Source organism: Grampus griseus (genome assembly GCF_964374135.1).
Source record: "Grampus griseus genome assembly, chromosome: 14".
Lineage (NCBI taxonomy): Eukaryota > Metazoa > Chordata > Mammalia > Artiodactyla > Delphinidae > Grampus > Grampus griseus.
The window spans coordinates 13,298,359-13,321,601 of NC_139008.1; the positions used below are offsets into that span (position 1 = coordinate 13,298,359).

General features: G+C 47.6%; 1 protein-coding gene across 1 annotated transcript in view; it reads left to right on the plus strand.

The window, feature by feature from the left end:
* Positions 1-23,243, plus strand: part of GALNT17 (polypeptide N-acetylgalactosaminyltransferase 17) — a gene marked incomplete at both ends in the record, with an annotated part of 443,002 nt that overhangs the window by 241,337 nt on the left and 178,422 nt on the right. The window contains 2 exons of the mRNA XM_082671029.1: positions 6,332-6,506; positions 11,188-11,385. Of these exons, the coding sequence (XP_082527155.1) occupies positions 6,332-6,506; positions 11,188-11,385 (373 nt within the window). The remainder of the gene's footprint in view (positions 1-6,331; positions 6,507-11,187; positions 11,386-23,243) is intronic.

The following is a 23,243-nucleotide window of genomic DNA, read 5'->3' on the forward strand; positions in this document are numbered from 1 at the left end:
ACTGCCTAGGGCAGCCCGGGAACCTGCGTCACCTGCCAGGTGATTCCTAGGTAGAGCGGAATCTCACATTCTGAGGAACTCTGGCTTTGAGACAGGCGGGGTTTTTTTTTTTGTTTTTTGTTTTTAATTGGAACATGCCATATGTGCTGTTTTCTCATCCCAGCTGTCACAACCCATGCATTCCCAGCGAGCAGCATGCCCACACCTCAGCAGCTGTTGGCAGGGAGAAGTGTTGGTTCTAAGTGGCTGTGATGGTGATGGTGGCACGGATGGCAGCAGAAGCAGTGTTGGTAGAATTGTACCACTTGTCATTGTAATAGATTGTGGGAGTGAGAGCAGAAGCCAGGAACATCAGGGGTCCTTGTCAAGGGACTACTGGTGAGGTTGCTGTATTGGGGCAACCTCAAGGGGTTGAGGTCATCTCCAAGGGGTTCCATCTTACAGACAAGGCGGAACAAGAAGGCCCAGGCAGTGGGAAAAGCAGAGACAGGCGGTGGCCAACACTGGGATTCTGGAACGTCTGCCCAGTTCGGATGAGACCTATTCTGTGCACAGGGGTTAATTCGTCACAGGTGGGGTTGGATAGGGGGTCAGCTCTAAGTCAGAGCTACTCCAAGTGCGTTCACCAGAGCAGCAGTGGCAGCCTCATGGAGCTCGTTGGAAATGCAAGTTCTTGGGCCACACCCCAGACCTACTGGTGATTTTCACGCAGGTTAAAGTTTGAGAAACACCATCTAAACTTAGACTGATTCTCTTGAGTCTCCATACCTTGAGGAGAATTACAACGTTCAGTAAGTCTCATCAGCAAGACTTGATAACTCGCGGGTTAAGAGGTACGGATGGGGCCCAACCCCGGACGGTGTGGCCACTTCCAAGCCCACGTCTGTGTGGTACCCAGGTTCATGCACTAGTTTTGCGAGCAGGTGGAGATGCCTTCTATGTCCACACTTTTTTCTGAGCAGGGTTTAGAGACAAGAGACTAGGCTGATGTTTTATTCTCTAATATCTCTGGAATTGTGCGATCTGGATATAATTCTGTAATAATGTTTTTTGCTTTAGTTCTCACTGTTTGTCACTTTCTTTCTGTCAACGTCTACTCCTTAAGCCTGGATGACAGGCGGTCCTTTTATTGTTAAGGAGTAGATATATCTCCCGTCTGGTCCCTTCCAATCACGGGCAGTGGTTGCCTTTCCCCTCTTGACCCTCAAGTGCTACTTACCAAAACCTTAAGAAACACAAGCATTCCCAAATGGCTCTAGACCAATTTAGTATTGGATTTCATAACATTGGTAGGTAAACATTTTTGCAGAAGTGAGTTTTTGTTTTCTTCTCTGAGTCTGTAGGTGAGAAAAATCGTATGTAAAATGTTTTTCTTAGCTGTCATTATAATGTCCAGGAATGGTTTCATCTGTTAAGGATGATAAAGGATCTTAGGTGATGGGTGTGACATTTCTTACCGCTGTCAGGTTGAGAATTTGTTTCCTTCCATGGTGAGTCTGGAGGCCTTGTTTTTATTCAGTTAACTCGTGGGCTTTCTCACTTTAAAGCAACTTTGAAATCTCAACACCCCAATGCCCTCAGGCTGTCACAACTCTGTTCCACCAGGACCAGCCTTTCTGGAAATCTCTCCTGAGCTGCCCTACTCATCCACTTCTCCCTAAGCTAACCTTGTCCCCGAAGGGCCCAGCTGCGTCCAGAAGGGAATTCTTTTTTCTCACTGTTCCCATCAGGAAGCTACTGTTTGTCTAGATCAGCGGCCTGTTCTCAGCTCTCATTTTCTCTAACTCATTTGATTTCCCTGACATTGGATGTTGAATAACTCTTTGAAAACAGGGATTGTGTCATTTTCAACCACGTAGGCGCTCTATAAATATTTATGAAATGAATGCACAGATTCTTCTTTTGGAAACTCTACGCTTGATAGGATTCTGCCCCTGTGATGCTGTTTCTAGCCCGTCTTGTCCTCTAGCTCTGCTTCCTGCCTCCTGGATGCACACGTTTCCCAAAGTGGGGTTCTAAGTCTTCTTCTGGAACTCTCACTCCCTCCTGTGCCATCGTCTCTCCCCACCATGTACCTGACACTCTGTGCCCTGTCTTCTCACTCTGGACCATTATCCTGGTTCAGCACTCAGCCCCCAAAGGTCTGCTAGCCGCTCAACCTGTCCCCAGGTGAACCCATCAACTTCTGCTTCTCTTCTTTTCCTCTTTTCTGATTAATGGCATTTTCCTGGTCTCCCAGACGCTAGTGACTCTGTCGCCTCAGCAGATCCAGTTCCACGCCTGTGTTTCGCTGTGTGCTTGTGTATTCTGGAGTAGTGAGAGCACACGTCCAAACCTGCTGATTAACTCAGATACGACCTTCTCCTTGGACACCCGCAGCCAAAATCATTTCTCCCTTTGTGACCTTCCCCCCGACCCTCCATCACACTTTCCCTCTACGACCATTTTTCTTTGGCCCTTAGCTCCTCAATATTGGAATTTTTTGAACATGTCTCATCTCCTTGCCCAGATTGTAAGCATCTCAAGGGAGTGCTTGTGTCCGAATTGATTTTAAATCCAAGGCGGGGCACAACCCAATACATTATTGGGTCCAGAATCACATACAGGGATTGGGAAATGAAGCCTTCTCAGTGTCTCTTGTTCTCGAGCCCTGCTAGTCAGATGCTGGCATCTCCCTTCGTGTTCCCATGAAAGATCCCAGGGCGTCACTTCAATTGTGTCTGGAACAATGTGTCACTGAATCTTGAAAGGTGGAGGATGGTGACTACTGCTATAAAATGATGGTGCCTGGCGTTTAAAATGATACTGACTAGCTAGAAGGATGTGCTCTTGTTCATGGGGTATTATAAAATGAATCCATGGGAATAATATTAATAGACCAATTAGTATCAGAAATAAGATTTTGAATGCATGTCAAGGGCTTTATATGTAAATCTTATTTATTCTTAGCAACCATAGGCTAGTACCAAATGATGAGGCATTATCCTTTTATCCCTTTAAACTTTTCAAAGCACTTTAATATTCATATCCCACTAGCCCGGAGATGTTGAAGGGCAGTGGTAGCAAACCTCACTCTTTTTTGCCAAACTTGTAAATGCCTGTTTATCTCTCTCCTCTGAAGGCTCTGTCACAACCGCTGAACAAAGGTGGAGAGCACTTGATACTTAGACATGGTGACCGGCATGGCTGGGACCTGACATCCAGTTACAGGGCAGAGCACCTCAGGGTCCCAGGTCGCCTGGCAGCTGAAGGTCAACCATGCCTGCAGGTCCCTGTCGTGGCACCTGGCACTCGGCGTCCAGAATGTTCTCCCTGAACTCACAGAGACTCTTGAGATTCCTGCCATCCCAGGCCAACCCTAGAGGGTGAGCAGGATTCCCACCGTATTATTCTGTGGGTCCATTGACTTGATTTTAAATCCAAGCCGGGCACAACTCAATACATTATTGGGTCCAGAATCACATACAGGGATTGGGAAATGAAGCCTTTGCCTTCCATGGTGTGTCCCTCATCGCCTGCCCACCCACCCAGCACTCGAGGGGAATAAATGAAAAACCAAACAAGCATGGCCCGTCCAACCTTCTTGCTAGCATTCTTGTTCCAAGAAATTTAATGAACAGACGGGAAAATGCAGCCAACATTCAGTCAGGAGATGGTCTCTAAAAGCTGAAAATTCTTTGGGTCACCCCAGTCCCATGTACCTGGCTGAGTGAAGAATTCGACGGTCCCCACAGCCTGGCTTCTGCACCAGGCCCCTCACCAGCTCTGGGATGATGGCAAAAATGATAGCAAACCGGGCAAAAAGACAAGCAATAGATAACTTACTGAGGGTGTAATGCTACCTGCCAAACATTCAAACTCAGTGGTTCTCAAAGTGTGGTTCCCCATACCCAGAGCATGGGTGCCCCAGCCTAGACCTTCTGAAAATGAACTCTGTGGGCGAGGGACCCAGCAATCCATTTCAGCCCCTCCGGTTGATGCTGTTGGTGGCCTCCAGTTTGAGAACCAGAGTTCTGGTTTACAGGCCTATTTCTCCATCTTGGACATGGCTTCCTCAGGCTCCCTGGGCTGCTTTGCCCTAAACTTATATTGAGGGAAAGAGGGAAGTTAATTACTAATATCAGCTACTCCGTGTTGAGCGTTTACACTGTGCCAGGGATAATTCTGAGCATTCTTGAATTTATGAACATCTGTAATCCTCACCACAACCCTGTGGTGTCCATACTATTGCTGTCAGCCCTCAGTATCCCTGGATGTGAAGCCTGCAGGTACAGATGACCAACTGTAAGGGACTTGAACATCTGTGGATTTGGTATCCCTGGGGGTCCTGGAACCTGCAAATACTGAGGGATGACTGTATTACCATCCCCCTTCGGTAGGTGAGGGAACTGAGGCACACATTGACTGGCTAAATTGCCCAGGGTCACTCAGGTAGTAAAAGGTAGCACAGCGTTCTGAACCCAAGGCAGTCTGAGTCCAGTATGAACACCCGACCACCTTGTGCCCCCTTAGAGTTTCTGCCCCTTCTCCACCCAGGTTCTATTTTTTTCTCCTTTCCAAACTAATTCCTCCCTGTATTAGTTTGCTAGGGCTGCTATAGCAAAGTACCACAGACTGGGTGACTTAAACAACAACATTTATTTTCTCACTTTTCTGGAGGCTGGAAGTCCAAGATCAAGGTGTTGGCAGGGTTGGTTTTTCCTGAGGCCTCTGTTCTTGCTTTGCCGTCGGCCACCATCTCCCTGTGTCCTTGTATGGTCCTTCCTCTGTGTGCGTGCTCCTGGGGGCTGTGCGTGTGTTCAAATCTCTTCTTCTTAAGGACACTGCTCAGATTGGATTAAGACCTACCCTAAGGACCTCATTTTAACTTAATCATCTCTTTAAAGGCCCTATATCCAAATATGGTCACATTCTGAGTTACTGGGTATTAGGGCTTTAACAGATGAATTTGGGGGGGGGGGGTTACACAATTCAGCCCATGACACTCCTGTTCCCCCACCATCCATGCCTTTAGCTGACAGGAACTACGTCATGTCTCTGTACCCTTGGGGGCTCTTTCACTCCCATCCATCTAAACCCCCCACTTTCTGTACTTGTTCCTGGGTCACATGGCTGCATCGTTCCCAGGGACAACAGCCATGACCTAGAGAGGGCAGCCTCGACATGTGCTGCAAGTATATGGCTTTAATTTGCCAGACATTGCTGTGTATAACTAGGAAGTGAGGGGTCTGCACAATGTCCGTAAATACAGCCTTGTGGGTTTTTCTAGAGCAAGGTCAGAGGTGACGATGTCTCCAAAAGTATCGTCTGTGGACCACTCACATCTGAGTCAGCTGGGCTGCTTCTGGACCCCCGAGGCTCTCCGAGGGCGCATCCTTGGAGTGTGCATATCTCAGAATCCTCTCTCTGTCAACCCTTCCCTGTCCATCCTTCGACACCTGCTGGTTTTCCCCCATTTTTACTGAGATATAATTGACATACAGCACTGCCTAAGTTTAGGGGGTGCAGCATAATGATTGACTGACATATACTGTGAAGTGATTACCACAATCGGTTTAGTTAATATCCTCATCTCATATAGATATAAAAAATTTAAAATAATGTTTTTTTCCTTGTGATGAGACAGTGATTCTCAAGTACGCAAAGGTATCCCTTTACGTCTGTGGAATTAGACACATGTGACCCATGTTTCAGCTCTTCTGTTCCTAGGTTGTGACCTTGGGACAGGTTAGTCTCCCTAAGACTGTTCTTAATTTGCAGTGTGGAATTCATCTAGTTAATTAATGGGATTAATCTAGCAACCACCTAGGGTGGCCGTAAGGATTAAATTAGATCATATAGATCACGCACTTTGTACCACCTGCTGGTGGCAGGAGGGAGTGTTCAAGCCCTGATGGCCTTCTTTCACCATCAAGGTAGCGTTTCTACTGCTGAGCAAGGATTTCTTTCACATCCTGTGACCAAAGCACAAACCCTGTTAATGTTGCATCTAGGGTGTGACTCTGGGTCTGGACCTCCCAGAACACATTCTGTGAGAACCAGCATATGTGCAGATGGAAAAACCCATATAAAATTGATAAACAAGACCCAGGGGACAGTGGGGGCACAGGAATGCTGGCCAAGGAAGGAGGGAGGGTCAGAAAGAAATCCCGAAGGACATCAGTCAGAGATGTCTCCTGAATCACTGGGACCAAGTTGACTTTTCTACTAAAATGACTAACATGCAAAATTTTCTTCAATCTCTGGACTAACTGAAGATCTGTCGGCCTCACAGTGGGTTGGATGCACATTTGACACGTTTACGGACCTTCCTGTGTTTTGTCATTTGTAGAGGAGCTGAAGGCCCCTTTGGAGGAGTATGTCCACAAACGCTACCCCGGGCTGGTGAAGGTGGTGAGAAATCGAAAAAGAGAGGGCCTGATCCGAGCTCGCATCGAGGGTTGGAAGGTGGCCACCGGCCAGGTCACCGGCTTCTTTGATGCCCACGTGGAGTTCACCGCTGGCTGGTAGGTCTCAAGCTGAAGGCTAGAAGCGCTCGGGATTTGCAGCGTGGTCAGCGGGGCTGGAGTCTGGGAGGTGGGCCACTCTGGCCGTTTCCCCTGGGGCGCTGGCGAGAATGGAGAATCTCTTGCTACTTTGCTCGTTTCCATTTCCGGGGAGGGTGGTTGACTGTTGAAAACAAGAGATTCAGTTATAGTTTTACCTACTCAGGCAAAGCTTCCCAGAATTTATGGGATCGTGACTTCCTTGGCAGTCCAGTGGTTAAGACTCCGCTCTTCCAATGCAAGGGGTGAGGGCATGATCCCTGGTTGGGGAACTAGGATCCCGCATGTCGTGTGGCCAAAAAAAAAAAAAAAAAAAAAAAATTCTGGGATCATCTTTAACAGCATTTGGAGGAAGGGAAGAGTTTCTCTCTGCCGATGTGGCCCCTCATGTTTCTCCAGGTGAAAAGAATATGAGAGAAATCGATGGGCGTACAGGGAGTAGATTTTGGATGTAAGAGAGTGAAGCGTCAAAAATGCCCAAATCGGGGCTTCCCTGGTGGCGCAGTGGTTGAGAGTCCGCCTGCCGATGCAGGGGACGCGGGTTCGTGCCCCGGTCCGGGAGGATCCCACATGCCTCGGAGTGGCTGGGCCCGTGAGCCATGGCCGCTGAGCCTGCGCGTCCGGAGCCTGTGCTCCGCAGCAGGAGAGGCCACAGCGGTGAGAGGCCCGCGTACCAAAGAAAAAAAAAATGCCCAAATCAGTCAATGATCATGTTAAAATTAGGTTAGAGCTTTACAGTTATATGATTATTTCTAACTAACCAATGATAAATCAAGTCAGAGGTTAAACCCCTATGCCAGGATTGCTTAATTAGTAAGAAGCAGTATTTAATTTCATTAATAATGTTTATTTACACTCAATGATACCATCTTGAATAAGTTCACGGTACCATATTTGAAGAGCCAATATCCCATCACTAATTACGCCTTAAAATGTCTATTCTTCATTTGAAACAAACTTTAGAATCCTTTTAATGGCCAGAGAAAAGGATGGTCATGCACATGACCACACAAAGGTTTGGAACGTGGGGTCACCGTTACTACTGGTCCTTTCATTTGCACACGGGCATCTGTTGCCATCTCAGACCCCAGTTTTCTTCCTTGCTTTTTCTGCCACCATCAGACCCTGATACACACAGCTGTAGCTGTGCAGCCCTGACCTCCTCTGAGCCTCACCACTGTTTATCTCTCATAATCATTCTCAAAGTGTGGTCCCCAGACCAGCAGCATCAGCATCACCTGGGAACTTGTTAGAAATGCAGATTCTTGGGCTCCACCCAGACCTATGACATCAGAAGCTCTGGGGATGGGGCCCAGTAAGCTGCTTTAACCAGCCCCCCACCAGGGCACTCTGCTGCTCACTCAGGTTTGGGAACCCTTGAGCTAGAAGCCTTCTGAACAGAAGCCCTTGAATGTTCCGTTGGAGCCTCAGCCTTGCCCTGTCTCACCTTTTCCTCCATATCATTCCCTCCTCATTTCTTTCCTGTCAAAACTGGTGGTACCACCCATGTCCCCATCACTTGATTCTTCTCTCCCCATCGTGTTACTCATCCAAGCCTCCTCCAGCTTTAGCTGGTTTTTCCTCTGTTTCTCACGTCTGCCTTTTCCTCTCCGTTTTGACCTCCACGTTCCCGCTCAGACCTTCAATATCTTTCACTTAAACTAACTGACAAATATTTGCTGGGTGATGAGACCATGTCCCAAAGACCGCTCTAGGCTGTGATTTAGGTGACTGCCTGGTCGGGTTTGCCCAGTACTGAGGGATTTCCCAAAATGCAAGACTTTCAGTAGTAAAATCAGAATGGTCTTGGGCAAAGAGGACAGTTGGTCACTCAGCTGGGGTTCAGAATCTGGTGAGATTTGGTATCCGCCCTCCAGGAGCCTGAGCCTATAGTCTAATTTTGACTGATGTCTGTGATCCAGTCTTAGCCCTTCAGACTCATTTTCCAGACTTCCAACAGAGGGGTGTATGTCCTCATGGCAGATAGACAGTGTGTCGCAACTCTCACTAGGTCACACTGCAGTAACGATCTCTGTCCTGTCCACGTGGCAGATCCGCTGCGGGTTGTCTGTCTGTGGCTCTGCTCCATACGGCCTCTGCGTCCCAGGACCCAAGGAGCACCCCTGCCTAGGATGTACCACTTTTGTAGCTCAGGGAAAAGGATAACAGTTTCTGCTCAGATGTGACATGGTCACACCTTCTGTTGGCCAAAGTAGGTCACATGTCCAAGCTAAACGTTAATTGGGGTTGAGGGAGAGCGTGCCCCTCAGCAGGGAAATACCGCAGGCCTCGGGGTCATCAGCGGGATGTCCCGAGGCAGGGGAGCAAACCGCTGGGAACAGTTGTACGCTCTGTCACAGACTGGGAGACTGAGCTCCTCAGCTTCAGAAGCATGATTTGAACCAAGGTCTTCTGCCCGACACTCAGTAACTTCCCCCACACAGTGACGGCCGAGCTGAATGCTTCTACCTGCAGGGCACCAGACCAGCCTAGGGGAAGGGTGGCCCATCCAAGGAGGCTGTGGAGCTTAGGGGTTGGGCCTAAAGCCAGACCATCCGGGTTAGAAACCTGGTTCTACCTCCAGCTGGCTGTGTGGGCTGGGGCATAACCTCCGTGGGCCTCAGTTTCCTCATGTGTAAAATGGTGATCATAGTATTTGCCTCATATGATTGTTGCGAGATTTATATTGGTCAGCTCATACAGAATGTTGGGAATGGTGCCTGGCAAGTAGTAAGTGCTTGATAAACATCTGCTATCATGAGCTTATAAGGAAGAAAAACGTGTGTTCAACGATCAGCAAAGACAGCGTGTTATCAGGGTGACTTGAATATGATGGAGAAGATGCTCTAAGAGTTGAGAGGATGGGGCTTCCCTGGTGGCGCAGTGGTTGAGAGTCCGCCTGCCGATGCAGGGGACGCGGGTTCGTGCCCCGGTCCGGGAGGATCCCACATGCCGCGGAGAGGCTGGGCCCATGAGCCATGGCCGCTGAGCCTGCATGTCCGGAGCCTGTGCTCTGCAATGGGAGAGGCCGCAACAGTGAGAGGCCCACGTACTGCAAAAAAAAAAAAAAAAAAAAGAGTTGAGAGGATGGAGAGAGTCTTCTACTGGGGGAAATAAAGGCAGGCTTCCTGGAAGAGGTGGCACTTGATTAGAGAAGCTTGTGTGGGTGGCTAGATTTCCTGCCTGGGCACAAGGGCATTCCTGGAGGAGAACAACAAGAGTGAGGACTTGGAGGGGGCGGAGCTCTGAAGCAGGTCTAGAAACCAGGGAAAGTCAGTCCCATTTGGTTATCCGTCTCTAAGGTGTGTGCAAAAGTATCGGAGGCAGTAAATGGCCCAGGGTATATTTTATTGCTCGTTTTAAATAGAAACACGAGATGTGCCAACAGGTAATTCAGTAGATGCAAATGAAAAGAGATGGAATGGAGGCCGAGCGTTCTCATTATTCTTCGAAATAATGCAGAGGAATGGGGTTTTCACTTGATTCCTTTCCAAAGCCTGCGCCCTGTTCTAAGCAGGGAGATTAATGCCCTGGTTTATGAGAGCCATCTTTTCGTTCTCGAATACGGGAAATGATCCCTTCCTACGTCTACGTCAGAGACGCACTCTGGCAGAGGTGCCTGACCATCTGCTTTCTCCTAGGCTGGCAGGGCTACACCTTAAACCCGGAGCCAGGTCCCTGCCTGTCGCCTGCTGTAGCCCTGAGCGGGCGGGCTAGCTGAGAGGCAGGATCCTGCCTGCCCTTGCATTCAGTTAGTTCCTGCCTGCCATCCCTAACCCATCCAATTAGATCCCTTTTAAGAAATCAATTAAATAATCAATTAAAACAACTGAAATAGGCACACGCACAAAGAAGCTAGTGAAAGGCTTATTGAAACCAGGCCATCAAGGGCAGAAGTGACCTATTTGGGGAAAAAGCAGTTCAGCTCCAGCAGAAAACAAAAAACCAGAGGCATCGGCCAGTGCCTGAGGGGAAACCGAAAACACTGTACAAAACTGTAGGGAGATGCAAACCTTATCAGGAGGGCCTTGATAGGACGGCTCACACTTTTTTATTCTTCCTCGTATCTGTCTAAGCTTTGGCTTAGACACTGTTGGTATAAAAGACAGGCCATACTTTCTGGGGCAGAAGCCCTCGTGTTCTGAGTCCCTGCTTCAGGCCTCTCATGCCAACGCAGGCAGCACTGTGGGAACCCCACAGGGGTGAGGGCGTGAGCTGCACGTCACAGGGCTCCTTTAAAGCCAGCTGATCCAGGGCTTCCCTGGTGGCGCAGTGGTTGAGAGTCCGCCTGCCGATGCAGGGGACACGGGTTCGTGCCCCGGTCCGGGAGGATCCCACATGCCACGGAGCAGCTGGGTCCGTGAGCCGTGGCCGCTGAGCCTGCGCGTCCGGAGCCTGTGCTCCGCAACGGGAGAGGCCACAACGGTGAGAGGCCCGCGTACCACAAAAAAAAAAAAAAAAAAAAATCCCCCTGATCCAGCTGGAGCAGCCACTTGGGAGCCCAGTTTCCCTCTGAGTTCCAGCCTGCCCAGCCTTTAGCTACGACGCTTCTATTCATTGTCTGTGGTCTTGGGGTCTGGGCCGGTGGAGGTGCGGGTGAGCCACAGGTGAAAGATTTTATTTCTGCTTCTCTGTGTTTCAGGGCCGAGCCAGTTCTCTCGCGGATACAGGAGAACCGGAAGCGGGTGATCCTCCCGTCCATCGACAACATCAAACAGGACACCTTCGAGGTGCAGCGGTATGAGAACTCGGCCCACGGGTACAGCTGGGAGCTATGGTGCATGTACATCAGCCCCCCGAAAGACTGGTGGGACGCCGGAGACCCTTCCCTTCCCATCAGGTCTGTGCCAAGCACGCGCTCCAGTGGCTTTTTTGTCCCCAGATCCCAGGGGAGAGAGGACCCCACCCACCCGGGGAGAGGGGGGAGGGAGGGAGGCTGGAAGGGACGACTTGAGGATGGAGCTGCAGTGTGGAAATAGCTGCTTTAGGAATTTAGGGTGTCTTTCCACTGAAGTTTTCTTGCTGAGAGAGGACGCTGCATTTTGCTTCTTTCGCTAAAAATTCTCCAGTGCAGCTTATCAAACAGCAGTCCTGAAGGATGGAAATTGATAGGACGGCTCACACTTTTTTTTATTCTTCCTCGTATCTGTTGAACTGTGTTCAGGTGCTTTTAAGTGTTGACGTTTGAAAGGTATGAATTCCTGGGACTTTTTCATACTTGCATGCTTCACAGTCGCCGCGACGCAGGAGCACATAGAGAAGGACAGTATTTCTACGGTAGCTGGGGTAACCCAGGGCCTTCGGGCAGCTCTGTAGGATTTTTGCCCCAGGCCCCACCCAGCATCCCTAGAGGCAAGGAGATAGATCCCTCGTGGTGTACCAGTTGGGAAGCTCAAATATAAAGGATGGGGAATGAAGTAGGTGGATTTTGATGTTGTATTCGTTTCCTGTGGCCTCTGTGACAAATGACCACCAATTCAGGGGCTTAAAGCACAGACATTTACTCTCTTACTTTCTAAAGGTACTGCAGTGATCTGAAGTGAGCCTTAGAGAGCTGAACGCGGGGTGTCTACAGGGCTGGGTCCTTCTGGAGGCTGGAGGGGAGAATCCATTTCCTTGCCTGTTCCAGCTTCGGGAGGCTGTTCTCATTCCTCCGCTCACGGCTACATCCCCTCCCTTTCTCCCCCTGCTTCCTTCATCACGTGGCTGCCTTCTTTCCTCGACGTTCCTGCCTCCCTCCCATAAGGGCCTTTGTGATGGCATTTGGGGTCCACATGAATAACCCACGATTGTCTCCCTCTTCTCAAGATCCTTTACTTAATCATATCTGTGAAGTCCTTTTTTCCAGATAAGGTAACATTTGCCGTTTCCAGAGGTTAGGGTGTGGGTTTTGCGGGGGGGGTGGATGGGGAATATTGTTCAGCCAACAACAAACGCTTTGACTTTCAGCGAAGATGATACCCGAGTTACAGTTCAGTACTTTCTGTGAGTCCTACGTGAGGGTCAAAACTGGCTTAGTATCTTCGTGATTCCACGTTAGAAGAGGTGGAAGGGGCCGTCTTACTTTGCCCTCGTTTTAGGACAGTGTTTGTCGGTATAAAGGGGGCAGTTGTGGAACAGGAATGAGGACTTTTTGCAAGTACCCATAAAGTTCTTTCTCAGTTTATGAATTTTTAATCAACCAGAGGAGGATTTTGAGATGGACAGACCCCCCCCCCCCCCGTGGCATATTCTCTTATTTTCTGGCGCAAATTGAAAGCTGACAGATTGCATTAGGGTAGAGCCACTCACGGGCAAATTTATGCAACAAAGAAGGTAATCTTGGGCTAATAACTTGCTCAGCTGGAGATGTCTCGTGGCTCAGTTCCCAGCCCAGCCTAGATGCTCGGTGTCTTCATGTACTGCTGCAGGGCTGTGCTCTCGGATTTCTGCAAATAATAATGTCGACTCATCACCAAGGTGTTATCTGAGAACCAAAGCGTAACCTGCAGAGATATTTAAAATGTAATGGTTGAGATGACACCCATGAGGATGGCTACTGTATAAAAACAAGCAAAATAACAGGTGTTGGCAAGAATGTGGAGAAATTGGAATCCTTGAGCATCGCTGGTGGGAATATAAAGTGGTACAGCTGCTATGGAAAACAGTATGACAGTTCCTAAAAAATTAAAAATAGAATTACCATATGGTCCAGCGATGCTGCCTATGGGTATATACCCCAAAGAGTCGAAAGCAGGGTCTCAGAGAAATGTTTGTTTGTACACCCGTATTCATAGCAGCATTATTCACGATAGCCAAAAGGTGGAGGTAACCCAAATGTCCATCAACAGATGAATGGAGAAACAAAATGTGACATGTACATACAATGAAATATTATTCAGCCTTAAGAAAAAGAAAGAAAATTTGACTCATGCTACAACACGGATGAGGCTTGGGGACGTTACACTAAGTGAAATAAGGGAGTCACCAAAGACAGATATTACATGATTCCACTCATATGAAGTGGCTAGGATAGCCAAATTCACAGAGACAGGGAGTAGAATGGTGGTTTCCAGGGGCTGGGGAGAAGGGAGGAATGGGGAATTATTATTTAATGGTGTAGAGGTTCAGTTGTGCAAGATGAAAAGAGTTCTGGAACTTGGTTGCACAGTCCTGCAAATGTACTGAACGCTACTGAACTGTACATGTAAAAATGGCTAATTCAGTGCATTTTATGTTATGTGTATTGTACCACGATTAACACAAAATTAATGGGGTGTGCTTAAAGACCCCGTGGCCTTCAGATCTTGAAGCGATGGCTTGACGGTGAGTTTCGTATTTTTGTCCAAGCACTGCTTCATCCCTGACACACAGGGAGGCTGACCTCCAGCCATGACGGGTAAGGGAGTGGAAGTGTAACAGTGGTGTTAGGGACAGAGGAAAAGGAATGGATACAGTGCAGTGCTTTGGGACGCCCGGAACACAGAGCTATCCCCGAGTATGTGAGGCACTAGGCGAAAACTGAGCGTGTACTTTAGGTCACGTTAACAGAGGAGTAATACGCATTTTAAAAGGACTGAAGAAAATGGAGTCGTGATCATGAGTCATTAATATCTCTGATGTACACAACAGAATCAGGTGATCCCTTTTTGATGTATCATAACTTATGCAATGCTTAATTTGTTAATAGTTGATGGAGATATTTAATGGTAGGAAGGACTTTTTATGGCCCTTCTGATGTTATTAAGCAGATACAATACCCTTTTTTTTAATTAACCATTTTATTTTATTTATTTTTTATAAATTTATTTATTTATTTTTGGCTGCGTTGGGTCTTCACTGCTGCACGTGGACTTTCTCTAGTTGTGGTGAGTGGGGCTACTCTTTGTTGCGGTGCATGGGCTTCTCATTGCGGTGGCTTCTCTTGTTGCGGAGCACGGGCTCTAGGCGCGCGGGCTTCAGTAGTTGTGGCACGTGGGCTCAGTAGTTGTGGCTCATGGGCTCTAGAGCACAGGCTCAGTAGTTGTGGCACACGGGCTTAGTTACTCTGCAGCACGTGGGATCTTCCCGGACCAGGGCTTGAACCCGTGTTCCCTGCATTGGCAGGCAGATTCTTAACCTCTGCGCCACCAGGGAAGTCCCAACAATGCTCTTTCTTAAATGTCAGGATGTGATGGTTCCCCCTCCTCCTTGTGATCTCAGTATTTTAAAAGGAATGATTATTCTGGTAAAGGGTAGGATGAAGAGAACTCTTTCACCATCCAGATGACATTAGATTGGATGAATCTTTAGATGCTGAGTCTTCCCAGTAGGCCATACGATATAGGAGATGTTGCGTTAAGGGAATGTATATCCTTTCTGTTTTACTTCTTTTTCTCTTTCTTCCTTTGTAACGCTTTTTTCTTCCTGTTTGGTAAACAGCTTTCCCAAGGTTTTTCCTCTGCTCTTCTTTGTCTACACCAGAGGTTCAGGCATTGAGAGTAGACAGGTGCCGTTAAAGAGGGGAGAGCCAAGTGTGAGGGGTGGCAGTGGGGACTGAAGAACACATGCCCCGCCCAAGGAGCCAGCAGCTGCCAGCCCCCCGTGATGGTGACGGGAGCACAGAGGGCCGGCGTTGTCAAGTCCTCAGACTTTTAAGAAAAGACACAAATTCAGATCATTTTGTGAAATCTCCTAACTTCTAAATACTGGCAATAAATCCCTCTTCTTCAAAACTATGAGGGCCAAACATGTTTCTAGAGTGGATTTGACCAGCCGGACCCCCAGAATTTGGTCTGTGCTCTACACTTGCTCCATGAAGACCTCGGTCATTCCCAAGGACAGCCTTAGTCCTTGGTTCTCATGCTGGGAGCTGTGGCACCTGCGGTTTGTGGCATTATGGTGGGGCTGAGGGGTTTGGGGAAAGTGTCACTCAAAGCCGTGGAAGAAACATGGCTGGACTTCCTGGAGCTTGAGTTAAGCCATCAGAGATCCCCTGCCGCCTCTGTTGTGTGTCACAGTCCTCTGCTGCCCAGACTCTTAAGTCAAAGACTCTGGGAAGTGCTGACCCCGCTCTCACCTCTGTGCAGAGAAGGCTCTCAACCTATGTCTTAAGCCCCGATTTTTCTCCAAAGTGACATCATCTCTAATGTCGCGTCAACAACCTATCATTAGACCAGTGGAGTTTAAACTTTTTTGAGTCGAGGACCTCTTCGATAATCTAATGAAAGCCATAATCACCTCACTCCTGAGTATGTATGAGTGAACAGAACTTCACATGTAATTTCATGAATTTGTGAGATGCCTGGAAGCCACCTGCTTATTATCCACAGGGCTTATATTAGGAACCACTGCAAGGGAATTCCCTGGCAGTCCAGTGGTTAGGACCCCGCACTCTCACTGCTGAGGGCCCAGTGTGAATCCTTGGTCGGGGAACTGAGATCCCATGAGCCATGTGGCCAAACCACTGCTAGACATTCGACCTGGTTCTCGCAGTGGAAGAGCCTTTCTTTACCGTTCTTTATCAGCTACTAGTCTGTATGCTTTATGAAGCCAGGCCTGTGGTTTTTTCTACTGTAACCCCCGTGACTAATGAGTACTTAGCACTTAGTAGGGATGCGGAAAACATTTAGTGAACAAACGAATGGATGAGTGACATCCGAGGCTCAGAAGAGAAGTCAGGGTTCGTGCACGATTCGGAAGAGGATGAGATTGCCTCCCCCGTTATGCATTCCTATGCCTCCCTCCCCGCAGCCCCTGACAGCTCCCAGTCTTTCTGTCTCTATGGAATTGCCTATTCTGGACAATTCCTATAAGTGGAATCATACAGTATGTGGCTTTGGGGGTCATCCATGTTGTGGCAGGTGTCAGTACTTCATTCCTTTTTCTAGTGAGTTTTTATAGTGAGCACCTTAACGTGGTCACAGATCAGCATCCTTTCTGGCTTCCGTATCTGGTTTCCAAGACTCACACACCTTTGTCCTGCGTGGGAGGGGAGAGGTGACTTCTCACACACAGGGCCCCCATCTGCTCCACTGGCCACTTTTCACTTGCTTAGCATGAGTCAGGCACCAGTGAGTATGTTTCTCCACTGCCGGGAGTGCTGACCACCAGGCTTGGGGTGAGATGGTAGGATGCCCACCTTCTCCCCCTGGGGAAGGGGATTCAGGGTACACCTCGCTCCAGGGAATCTCTCCCTGACACACTCGTCTCCCAAACTCCACTTACTCATCCTCATCAGGCAGCTAGCTGCCTTTTGGTTATCTGCTTTGAACTTTTTGCATGATCTCTTTGAGTATAGCATCTATTGCCTGAACATCCTCAGCTCAGATGTGGATGTGAAAGGTCTCATTTTAACACAGTACATACAGCTGAGGGCATGAAGCAAGGAGAGAGGGAGGGTCTGAAGACACAGAAAGGAGGAAGAGTGCTGACTGGGAAAGAAGGACCCTGAAGAGGCAGTAGGGGATGGGGTCAAGAACGTGAATTGTAGTCTGGTCTTGAAGAGCAGGAAGAGAGAGCTTATGCTGTGTGACCCACATTATGAATTCAGAGACGAAATCACTGCTGAGAGAGAGAGAGAAATTTTGGATCGGGGGCTACAGAAAAAATGATAAATAAAGGTCTGGCATAATTGCCAAGAGGGATGGGAATGGGTGAGCTGACCTAGAACCCAAAAATGAATCGCTGGCTGTCTTGGGGGCCCAGAAATAAAAAATCAATAGATTGTCCATGAAGATTTCTTGACAAAAAACTACTATGAACTCCGTCGTGCTTCGATACCAACTTAAATTGTATTATTCATAGTATTATGTCCATATATGTGAAAAATAGTAGCAAAGGTAAGAAAGAGGGATATACTATCTTTAGCCTGAAGGCACCATGACGTCATGGGAACCTGCCTTAGCTCAGCAGCCTTCAGAGCTCTGTAGCTCACAAGTTGGGAACCGCTGATCTTCACAGTTCTTTCCAGCTGTAATATCCCGTGACTTTTACCAGGGGAGGGAAGGGTCTATGGAGTCGTCAGAGATGGGAAGGTTTACAGCATGTTGCTTTCAGGGCACTGGCTGAAGCTGAGTCAGGCGTCTTCTGTGACGTGCCAGCGGTGCCTGCCTGCTCTGTGTTAGGTGACCCTGTAATTAGCGACATTACTCATTAATAACTAATTCAAGCTGATGATTAACAATTAGCAATCCTTAATCCAACATATAATTTGATAATAAATTATAAGGTACAGGAGCCATTAGAGCCTGTTAGACTCTGGGAGTTGAAAGGGCTGTCCTGGATATGTATAGTTGCTGGAATCTCACATTCTGTGCACAAATGTATATAAAAGAAGAAGGTTATTTTTTTTCCTCTCTAGAGGAAGATGACTGGCTTGCTGAGAGGAAATCTTTAAGTGAAGAATCAGATTGTCTTAGACTTGGAAATAGAGCTATCGTCCCTATGCATCAGCAAATATATTTTAGGAACCAACTGTGTGCTCAGCCTCGTGGTGGGAACTTCTGGGGGGACAGTATTGGTAAATTACATGATCTTCTTGGGTGAGTTACTGGACTAGCTGGAGACACAGGGCTCAACTGTGCATAATCACACTTTAGCACAGGTAAGTGTGGATTTGTAGGAGGGGGGAAGCTTTGTGAGTGGAGTGGATGGGAAAGCTTATCAAAATCATAACTAACACTGGAATTTTCTACGTGCCCGGCACTTTTCTCTTGCTTTACGCAGTACAAATCCATGTATACCTCATACTAGCCCTATGAGATAAGTATTGCGGTCATCCCCATTTCACAGGCGTGGCTACTGAGGTGCAGGGGCAGCACTTTACCCAAGGTCACACTCCCAGTAAGAGCTGAAGCTGGGATTCGGAGCTAGTGGGTCCAGAGTCTGTGCCCTTCCCCACTGTGCTGTCCCTCCTGAAAAAGCGGTGACTTGTGGGCCTTGCAAGCTGCAGGGGATTTTCACTGGCAGAGTGAAAATGTGGGGGATGACACAATTAGAGGTACAGTAGTGAACATGAGTGTGTTTGGCATTGCCAAGACCACCCTCAGGTTTGATGATCCACTAGAAGGACTCATACAACTCAGAAGAGCTGTTATGCTCGTGTTTATCGTTTATCACAGTGAAAGGATACAGATTAGAACCAGCAAAGAAAAAAGAGGCATGGGACTGAGTCCAGGAGAAGCCGAGCGTGGGCTTCCGGTTGCCCCCTCCCTGTGGAGTTGCACGGACGGAGCTTCAGTCTCCCGGAAATGATTTATAACAACGTGATGAAGCGTTGCCAACCAGGGAAGCTCGCCGGAGCCCTAGCGTTCCTGGTTTTTACTGGGGGTCAGTCCCGTAGGCGTGGAGCAAACATGTGACCAACCTTGGCTCCTTGGTCTCCGTCTCCTCCCCACCTCCCCCTGCAGAGGTTAAGCCAATACAGCATGGCCCAGGGCCTCCTGGACACTCTTACCGGGCAGGATATTCCAAGGGTTTAGTGGTTATCTTCCAGGAGCCTGGCAAGGGTGAGTTCTTTCTTTGGGATGTGCAGGGTTTGGGCAACTCAAGTCCATTGAGTTACCCGTCTACTGACAGCGCAATGAGGATGGGGTGTTTAGCATCTGGTGAGGAGATGAAGGTAGAGAATGTGCATTAAAAAGTGGAGGGGAAAAAGAATAGAGGAAAGATGGAAGACTAAGTAGATTGAAACAGGAGGTCCACTTTGTGGAGAGCTCTAGAAGACAGAAGGAGGAACCCGGACTCAATCCACTGTTCCAATGAGCTGGAACGAAAATGAATAAAAAGCTAATTGGGAGAGATAAAAAAGTCGAATAGTGGTTGCCTAGGGCTAAGGGAGGAGTGGGAGAGAGGAATGATTGTTAATGAGTACAGGGTTTTGGGGGGGCATGATGAAAATGTTCTAAAATTGATTTGGGTGATGATTGCACAACTCTGTGAACATACTAGAATCTATCAAATTGTAGACTTTAAATGGATGAATTGTATGGAATGTGAATTCTACCTTAGGAGCTGGTGGCCATCAGTAGATGGCAGGTGGCCAATCTTGCAACAAGATGAAGACACTCGGGTATTAATCCTTGGCTCAGAGCCTTGTGTGGACCTCCCTCTTCGGGGAAGTGGCAGGGCAGCACAGAGAACACACCAGGAGATCAAACTGGGGTCCAATCCCAGAGCAGCAGAATTTGTCATGGTAGAATCGCAAGCAGGGATTTGGAAACCAAGGAGCATCCTGGGCAGAAGTTGAATGTCTCACAGAGACAGACCCACCGATTCTGTTGACCAACCTGGGCTGTGTATATGATGCTGGCCAAGTGCAGCACATTGTGGGTAGAGGACAGGGTTAGAGACCACAGTGGTTAGGACTTCCCTTTGGGTCTAGGAAAGGAGAGTCAGAAAAGGAATCTAGCTCAGGGGCCAAGGGAAGCCTTTCACAATTCAGGAAGAGAAAAATCATAAGAGAAAAGCTAGCCATCCTCCACCATCTTTTCCTGCCCTTAGAGTCTACCAGTAACAGGAATGACCTGTTCCATTTTGCCACCAACAGGGTCTGTGTCATTAGGTGGGTCACTCACCATCTGTGTAAATGAGCTTTTAATTTTCTTATCCATAAAACCTACCCAGCATTTAAAGGTATATTGTTCCAGTAGTGGAAAATTTCCATAACAAAGCTTTTGGTCCTTCAGTTGAAAAGCTCTAATTGTAAACTCTCTGAGTTTATGGTGTGAGGTGTTGTAGATAATTAAATGTTTCGGTTAATAGAGTTCTACAGAAGCAAGTCACGGGGAAATTTACAGTTAAAAACCTCTACAAAACTCTCCATGCTTCCTTCTGGGAACAATCCTGGAGGAGCCCGGTTGATGGAAGGTGTTGGTTCCGTCAGTACTGGTCAACCGTGGGGTTTCATGCTCCTCCAGAAGAAGCATCGTTATAAAATGGGATCAGGAATAGGGGGTGGCTTTGCGGTGCTCCGTCTGTTCCCTCCTTGGCTTGATGAACATTGATTGATTCCTATTGTGTATAAACCTCTGTTCTAAGCAGAATGGGGGATGCTCTCCTTCTGCCACAGTCCTTGTCAAATTTATCCACGTCGACATATTTTTGAGACCCCAGTGAGAACTCAGTGGATGACAATGACTGCTGAAGAAGCAACGAGTAGGGGTTGCCCTTCTGTAAGACTGTCTAATGGAAGACATATCCATTTCTTTAAAACATTGGTCATGTAGTCAGACGATTAGCTGGCAAGAACGCCTCAGCGAGAACACAGTTGATTGAGACGTTGAAGGAGCATCGACCTCAACTTTGTCACTTCCTGGTGACAGCAGGTACAGTCCACATGGAAACAGCAGGTACAGTCCACATGGAAACACAGGACGTCACTGCCCAGTTGTCTGCTCTGCATAGCCCTCCATAGCTGACTGCTGCCTTCTCTTGGTGCTCAAAGAATACCTGACCCCAACAGCTGGGAGCACGTTGTTCTCAAATGACTTGAAGTGTCCACAGCATGATGGGGTGGAGAGAACATGCCCAGGTCCCAAGACTTGTTTTCTAGGCTAGACTTGGCACCTGGCTTTGAGCCTCAGCTTACTTCTCTGTATAAAAACTAGATGTGCTACAGACCCATTCTATGAAAACTTGGTCAAGCTACTTAATTCTCTGGGCCTCAGATTCTTCATCTGTAAGTAGGGATGGTAATCTATTTTACAGGGTGGTTGTGATGCTTAAATGAGATAATGCGTGTAAGATGCCTGAAAATGCTAGCTATTATTATTGGTGCTATTGTTATTATTGTTCCTCTGTAGCCTACAAGAGCAAACCTTGCGCCTCACTGTGGGAATCCTATAACCCTTTTCTTATTATCTGGGCATTCATACAGCTGGATGATCATGACAAATAACCTAATCATTGTATTATCCTTGAGTTAGTATCCTACATAAGGAGCAGAACCCTGGGTGCTAGCAGGGAGAGGCATTTTTTAAATTAATTTTTATTGTAGTCTAGTTGATTTACAATGTTGTGTTAGTTTCTGCTGTCCAGCAAAGTGAATCAGTTATACATATCCACATATCCACTCTTTTTTAGATTCTTTTCCCTTGTAGGTCATTACAGGGTATTGAGTAGAGTTCCGTGTGCTATACAGCAGGTTCTTATTAGTTATCTATTTTATATGTAGTAGTGTGTATATGTCAATCCCAGTCTCCCAATTTATCACCCCCTTCCCCCCTTGGTAACCATAAGTTCGTTTTCTACATCTGTGACTCTATTTCTGTTTTGTAAATAAGTTCATTTCTACCATTCTTTTTAGATTCCACATATAAGTGATATCATGTATTTGTCTTTGTCTGGCTGAACTTCACTCAGTATGATAATCTCTAGGTCCATCCATGTCACTGCAAATGGCATTATTTTGTTCTTTTTGAGTAATATTCCATTGTATATATGTACCTCATCTTCTTTATCCATTCATCTGTCGATGGACATTTAGGTTGTTTCCATGTCCTGGCTATTGTAAGTAGTGCTGCAATGAACACTGGGGTGCATATATCTTTTTGAATTATGGTTTTCTCTGGATATATGCCTGGGTGTGGGATTGCTGGATCATATGGTAGCCTTATTGTTAGTTTTTTAAGGAACCTCCATACTGTTCTCCATAGTGGCTGCACCAATTTACACTCCCACCAACAGTGTAGGAGGGTTCTCTTTTAAGGAGAGGCTTTTTTTTTTTTTTTTTTGCGGAGCACAGGCTCCGGACGCGCAGGCTCAGCGGCCATGGCTCACGGGCCCAGCCGCTCCATGGCATGTGGAATACCCCCGGATCGGGGCACGAACCCGTGTCCCCTGCATCCGCAGGCGGACTCCCAACCACTGCGCCACCAGGGAAGCCCCAAGGAGAGACATTTTTAATGCCAGGGGATTTGCACACGAAAATAAGGGGCCCACGTTTCCCAAGTCAATCCCTTGAGGGAGGCAGTTCATTATAAAATGAAATACGTTTATTCAATGGTGAACACACTGCTTTTGGGTGAAATTAATGGTATTTTTTGACATCACCTCTGTACCTTCAACACCAGCCTGGGTACATCAATTTTTCTTTTTTCATGACACATTGATAGCGCTGCTAGATACCTTTCCTTTGGAAGCAGAATTCCCAGGCAGCGCCCTGGAGCGAGAGCAAAGCTTGCAGGGTAACCGTTCTCGGCCTTGACGAGCATCATCCTGCCTCTGTCAACCGACATGTGTCGTGACAGCTCACAGCAGCCAAGTAGGTGAATCTGAATAATTTGGAAAGGTTTTCCTCCTCGCCCACAGAGAGGTTCAGTGTGGTGGGCTGAAGAGCAGGTAAGTTTCACTTTAAATTTAAGGATTTTTAAAAATGGAAGACACTTTAGCTCTGAGTTAAATGTCCGGCTCCTGAGTTATTCCTGGACATAAATAGGGGAGCAGCAGTACCATGAATTGTAGCAAGTTGATCCGGTGGAGGAAGAACAGTAAGGTTCAGATCCCTCTTTGGATGGAGCTGAATGGGTATGACTGCGGAGAGGGGTAGGCTCCAGCCGTTAATTTTGATAGCTTTAATCCTTCCTTTCTAGATGATACGAGAATGTGCTGTCAGCTGGGCCCTTTAATATTCCTTTTTTCTCCTGCCCTGTCTTCCCATTCCTTTTTTTCTATTCCACCCTCATAGCCCAAAAAGTAACTAGAGGAGGGTGCAAAATTAATTATTCCTTAGTCGTTTTT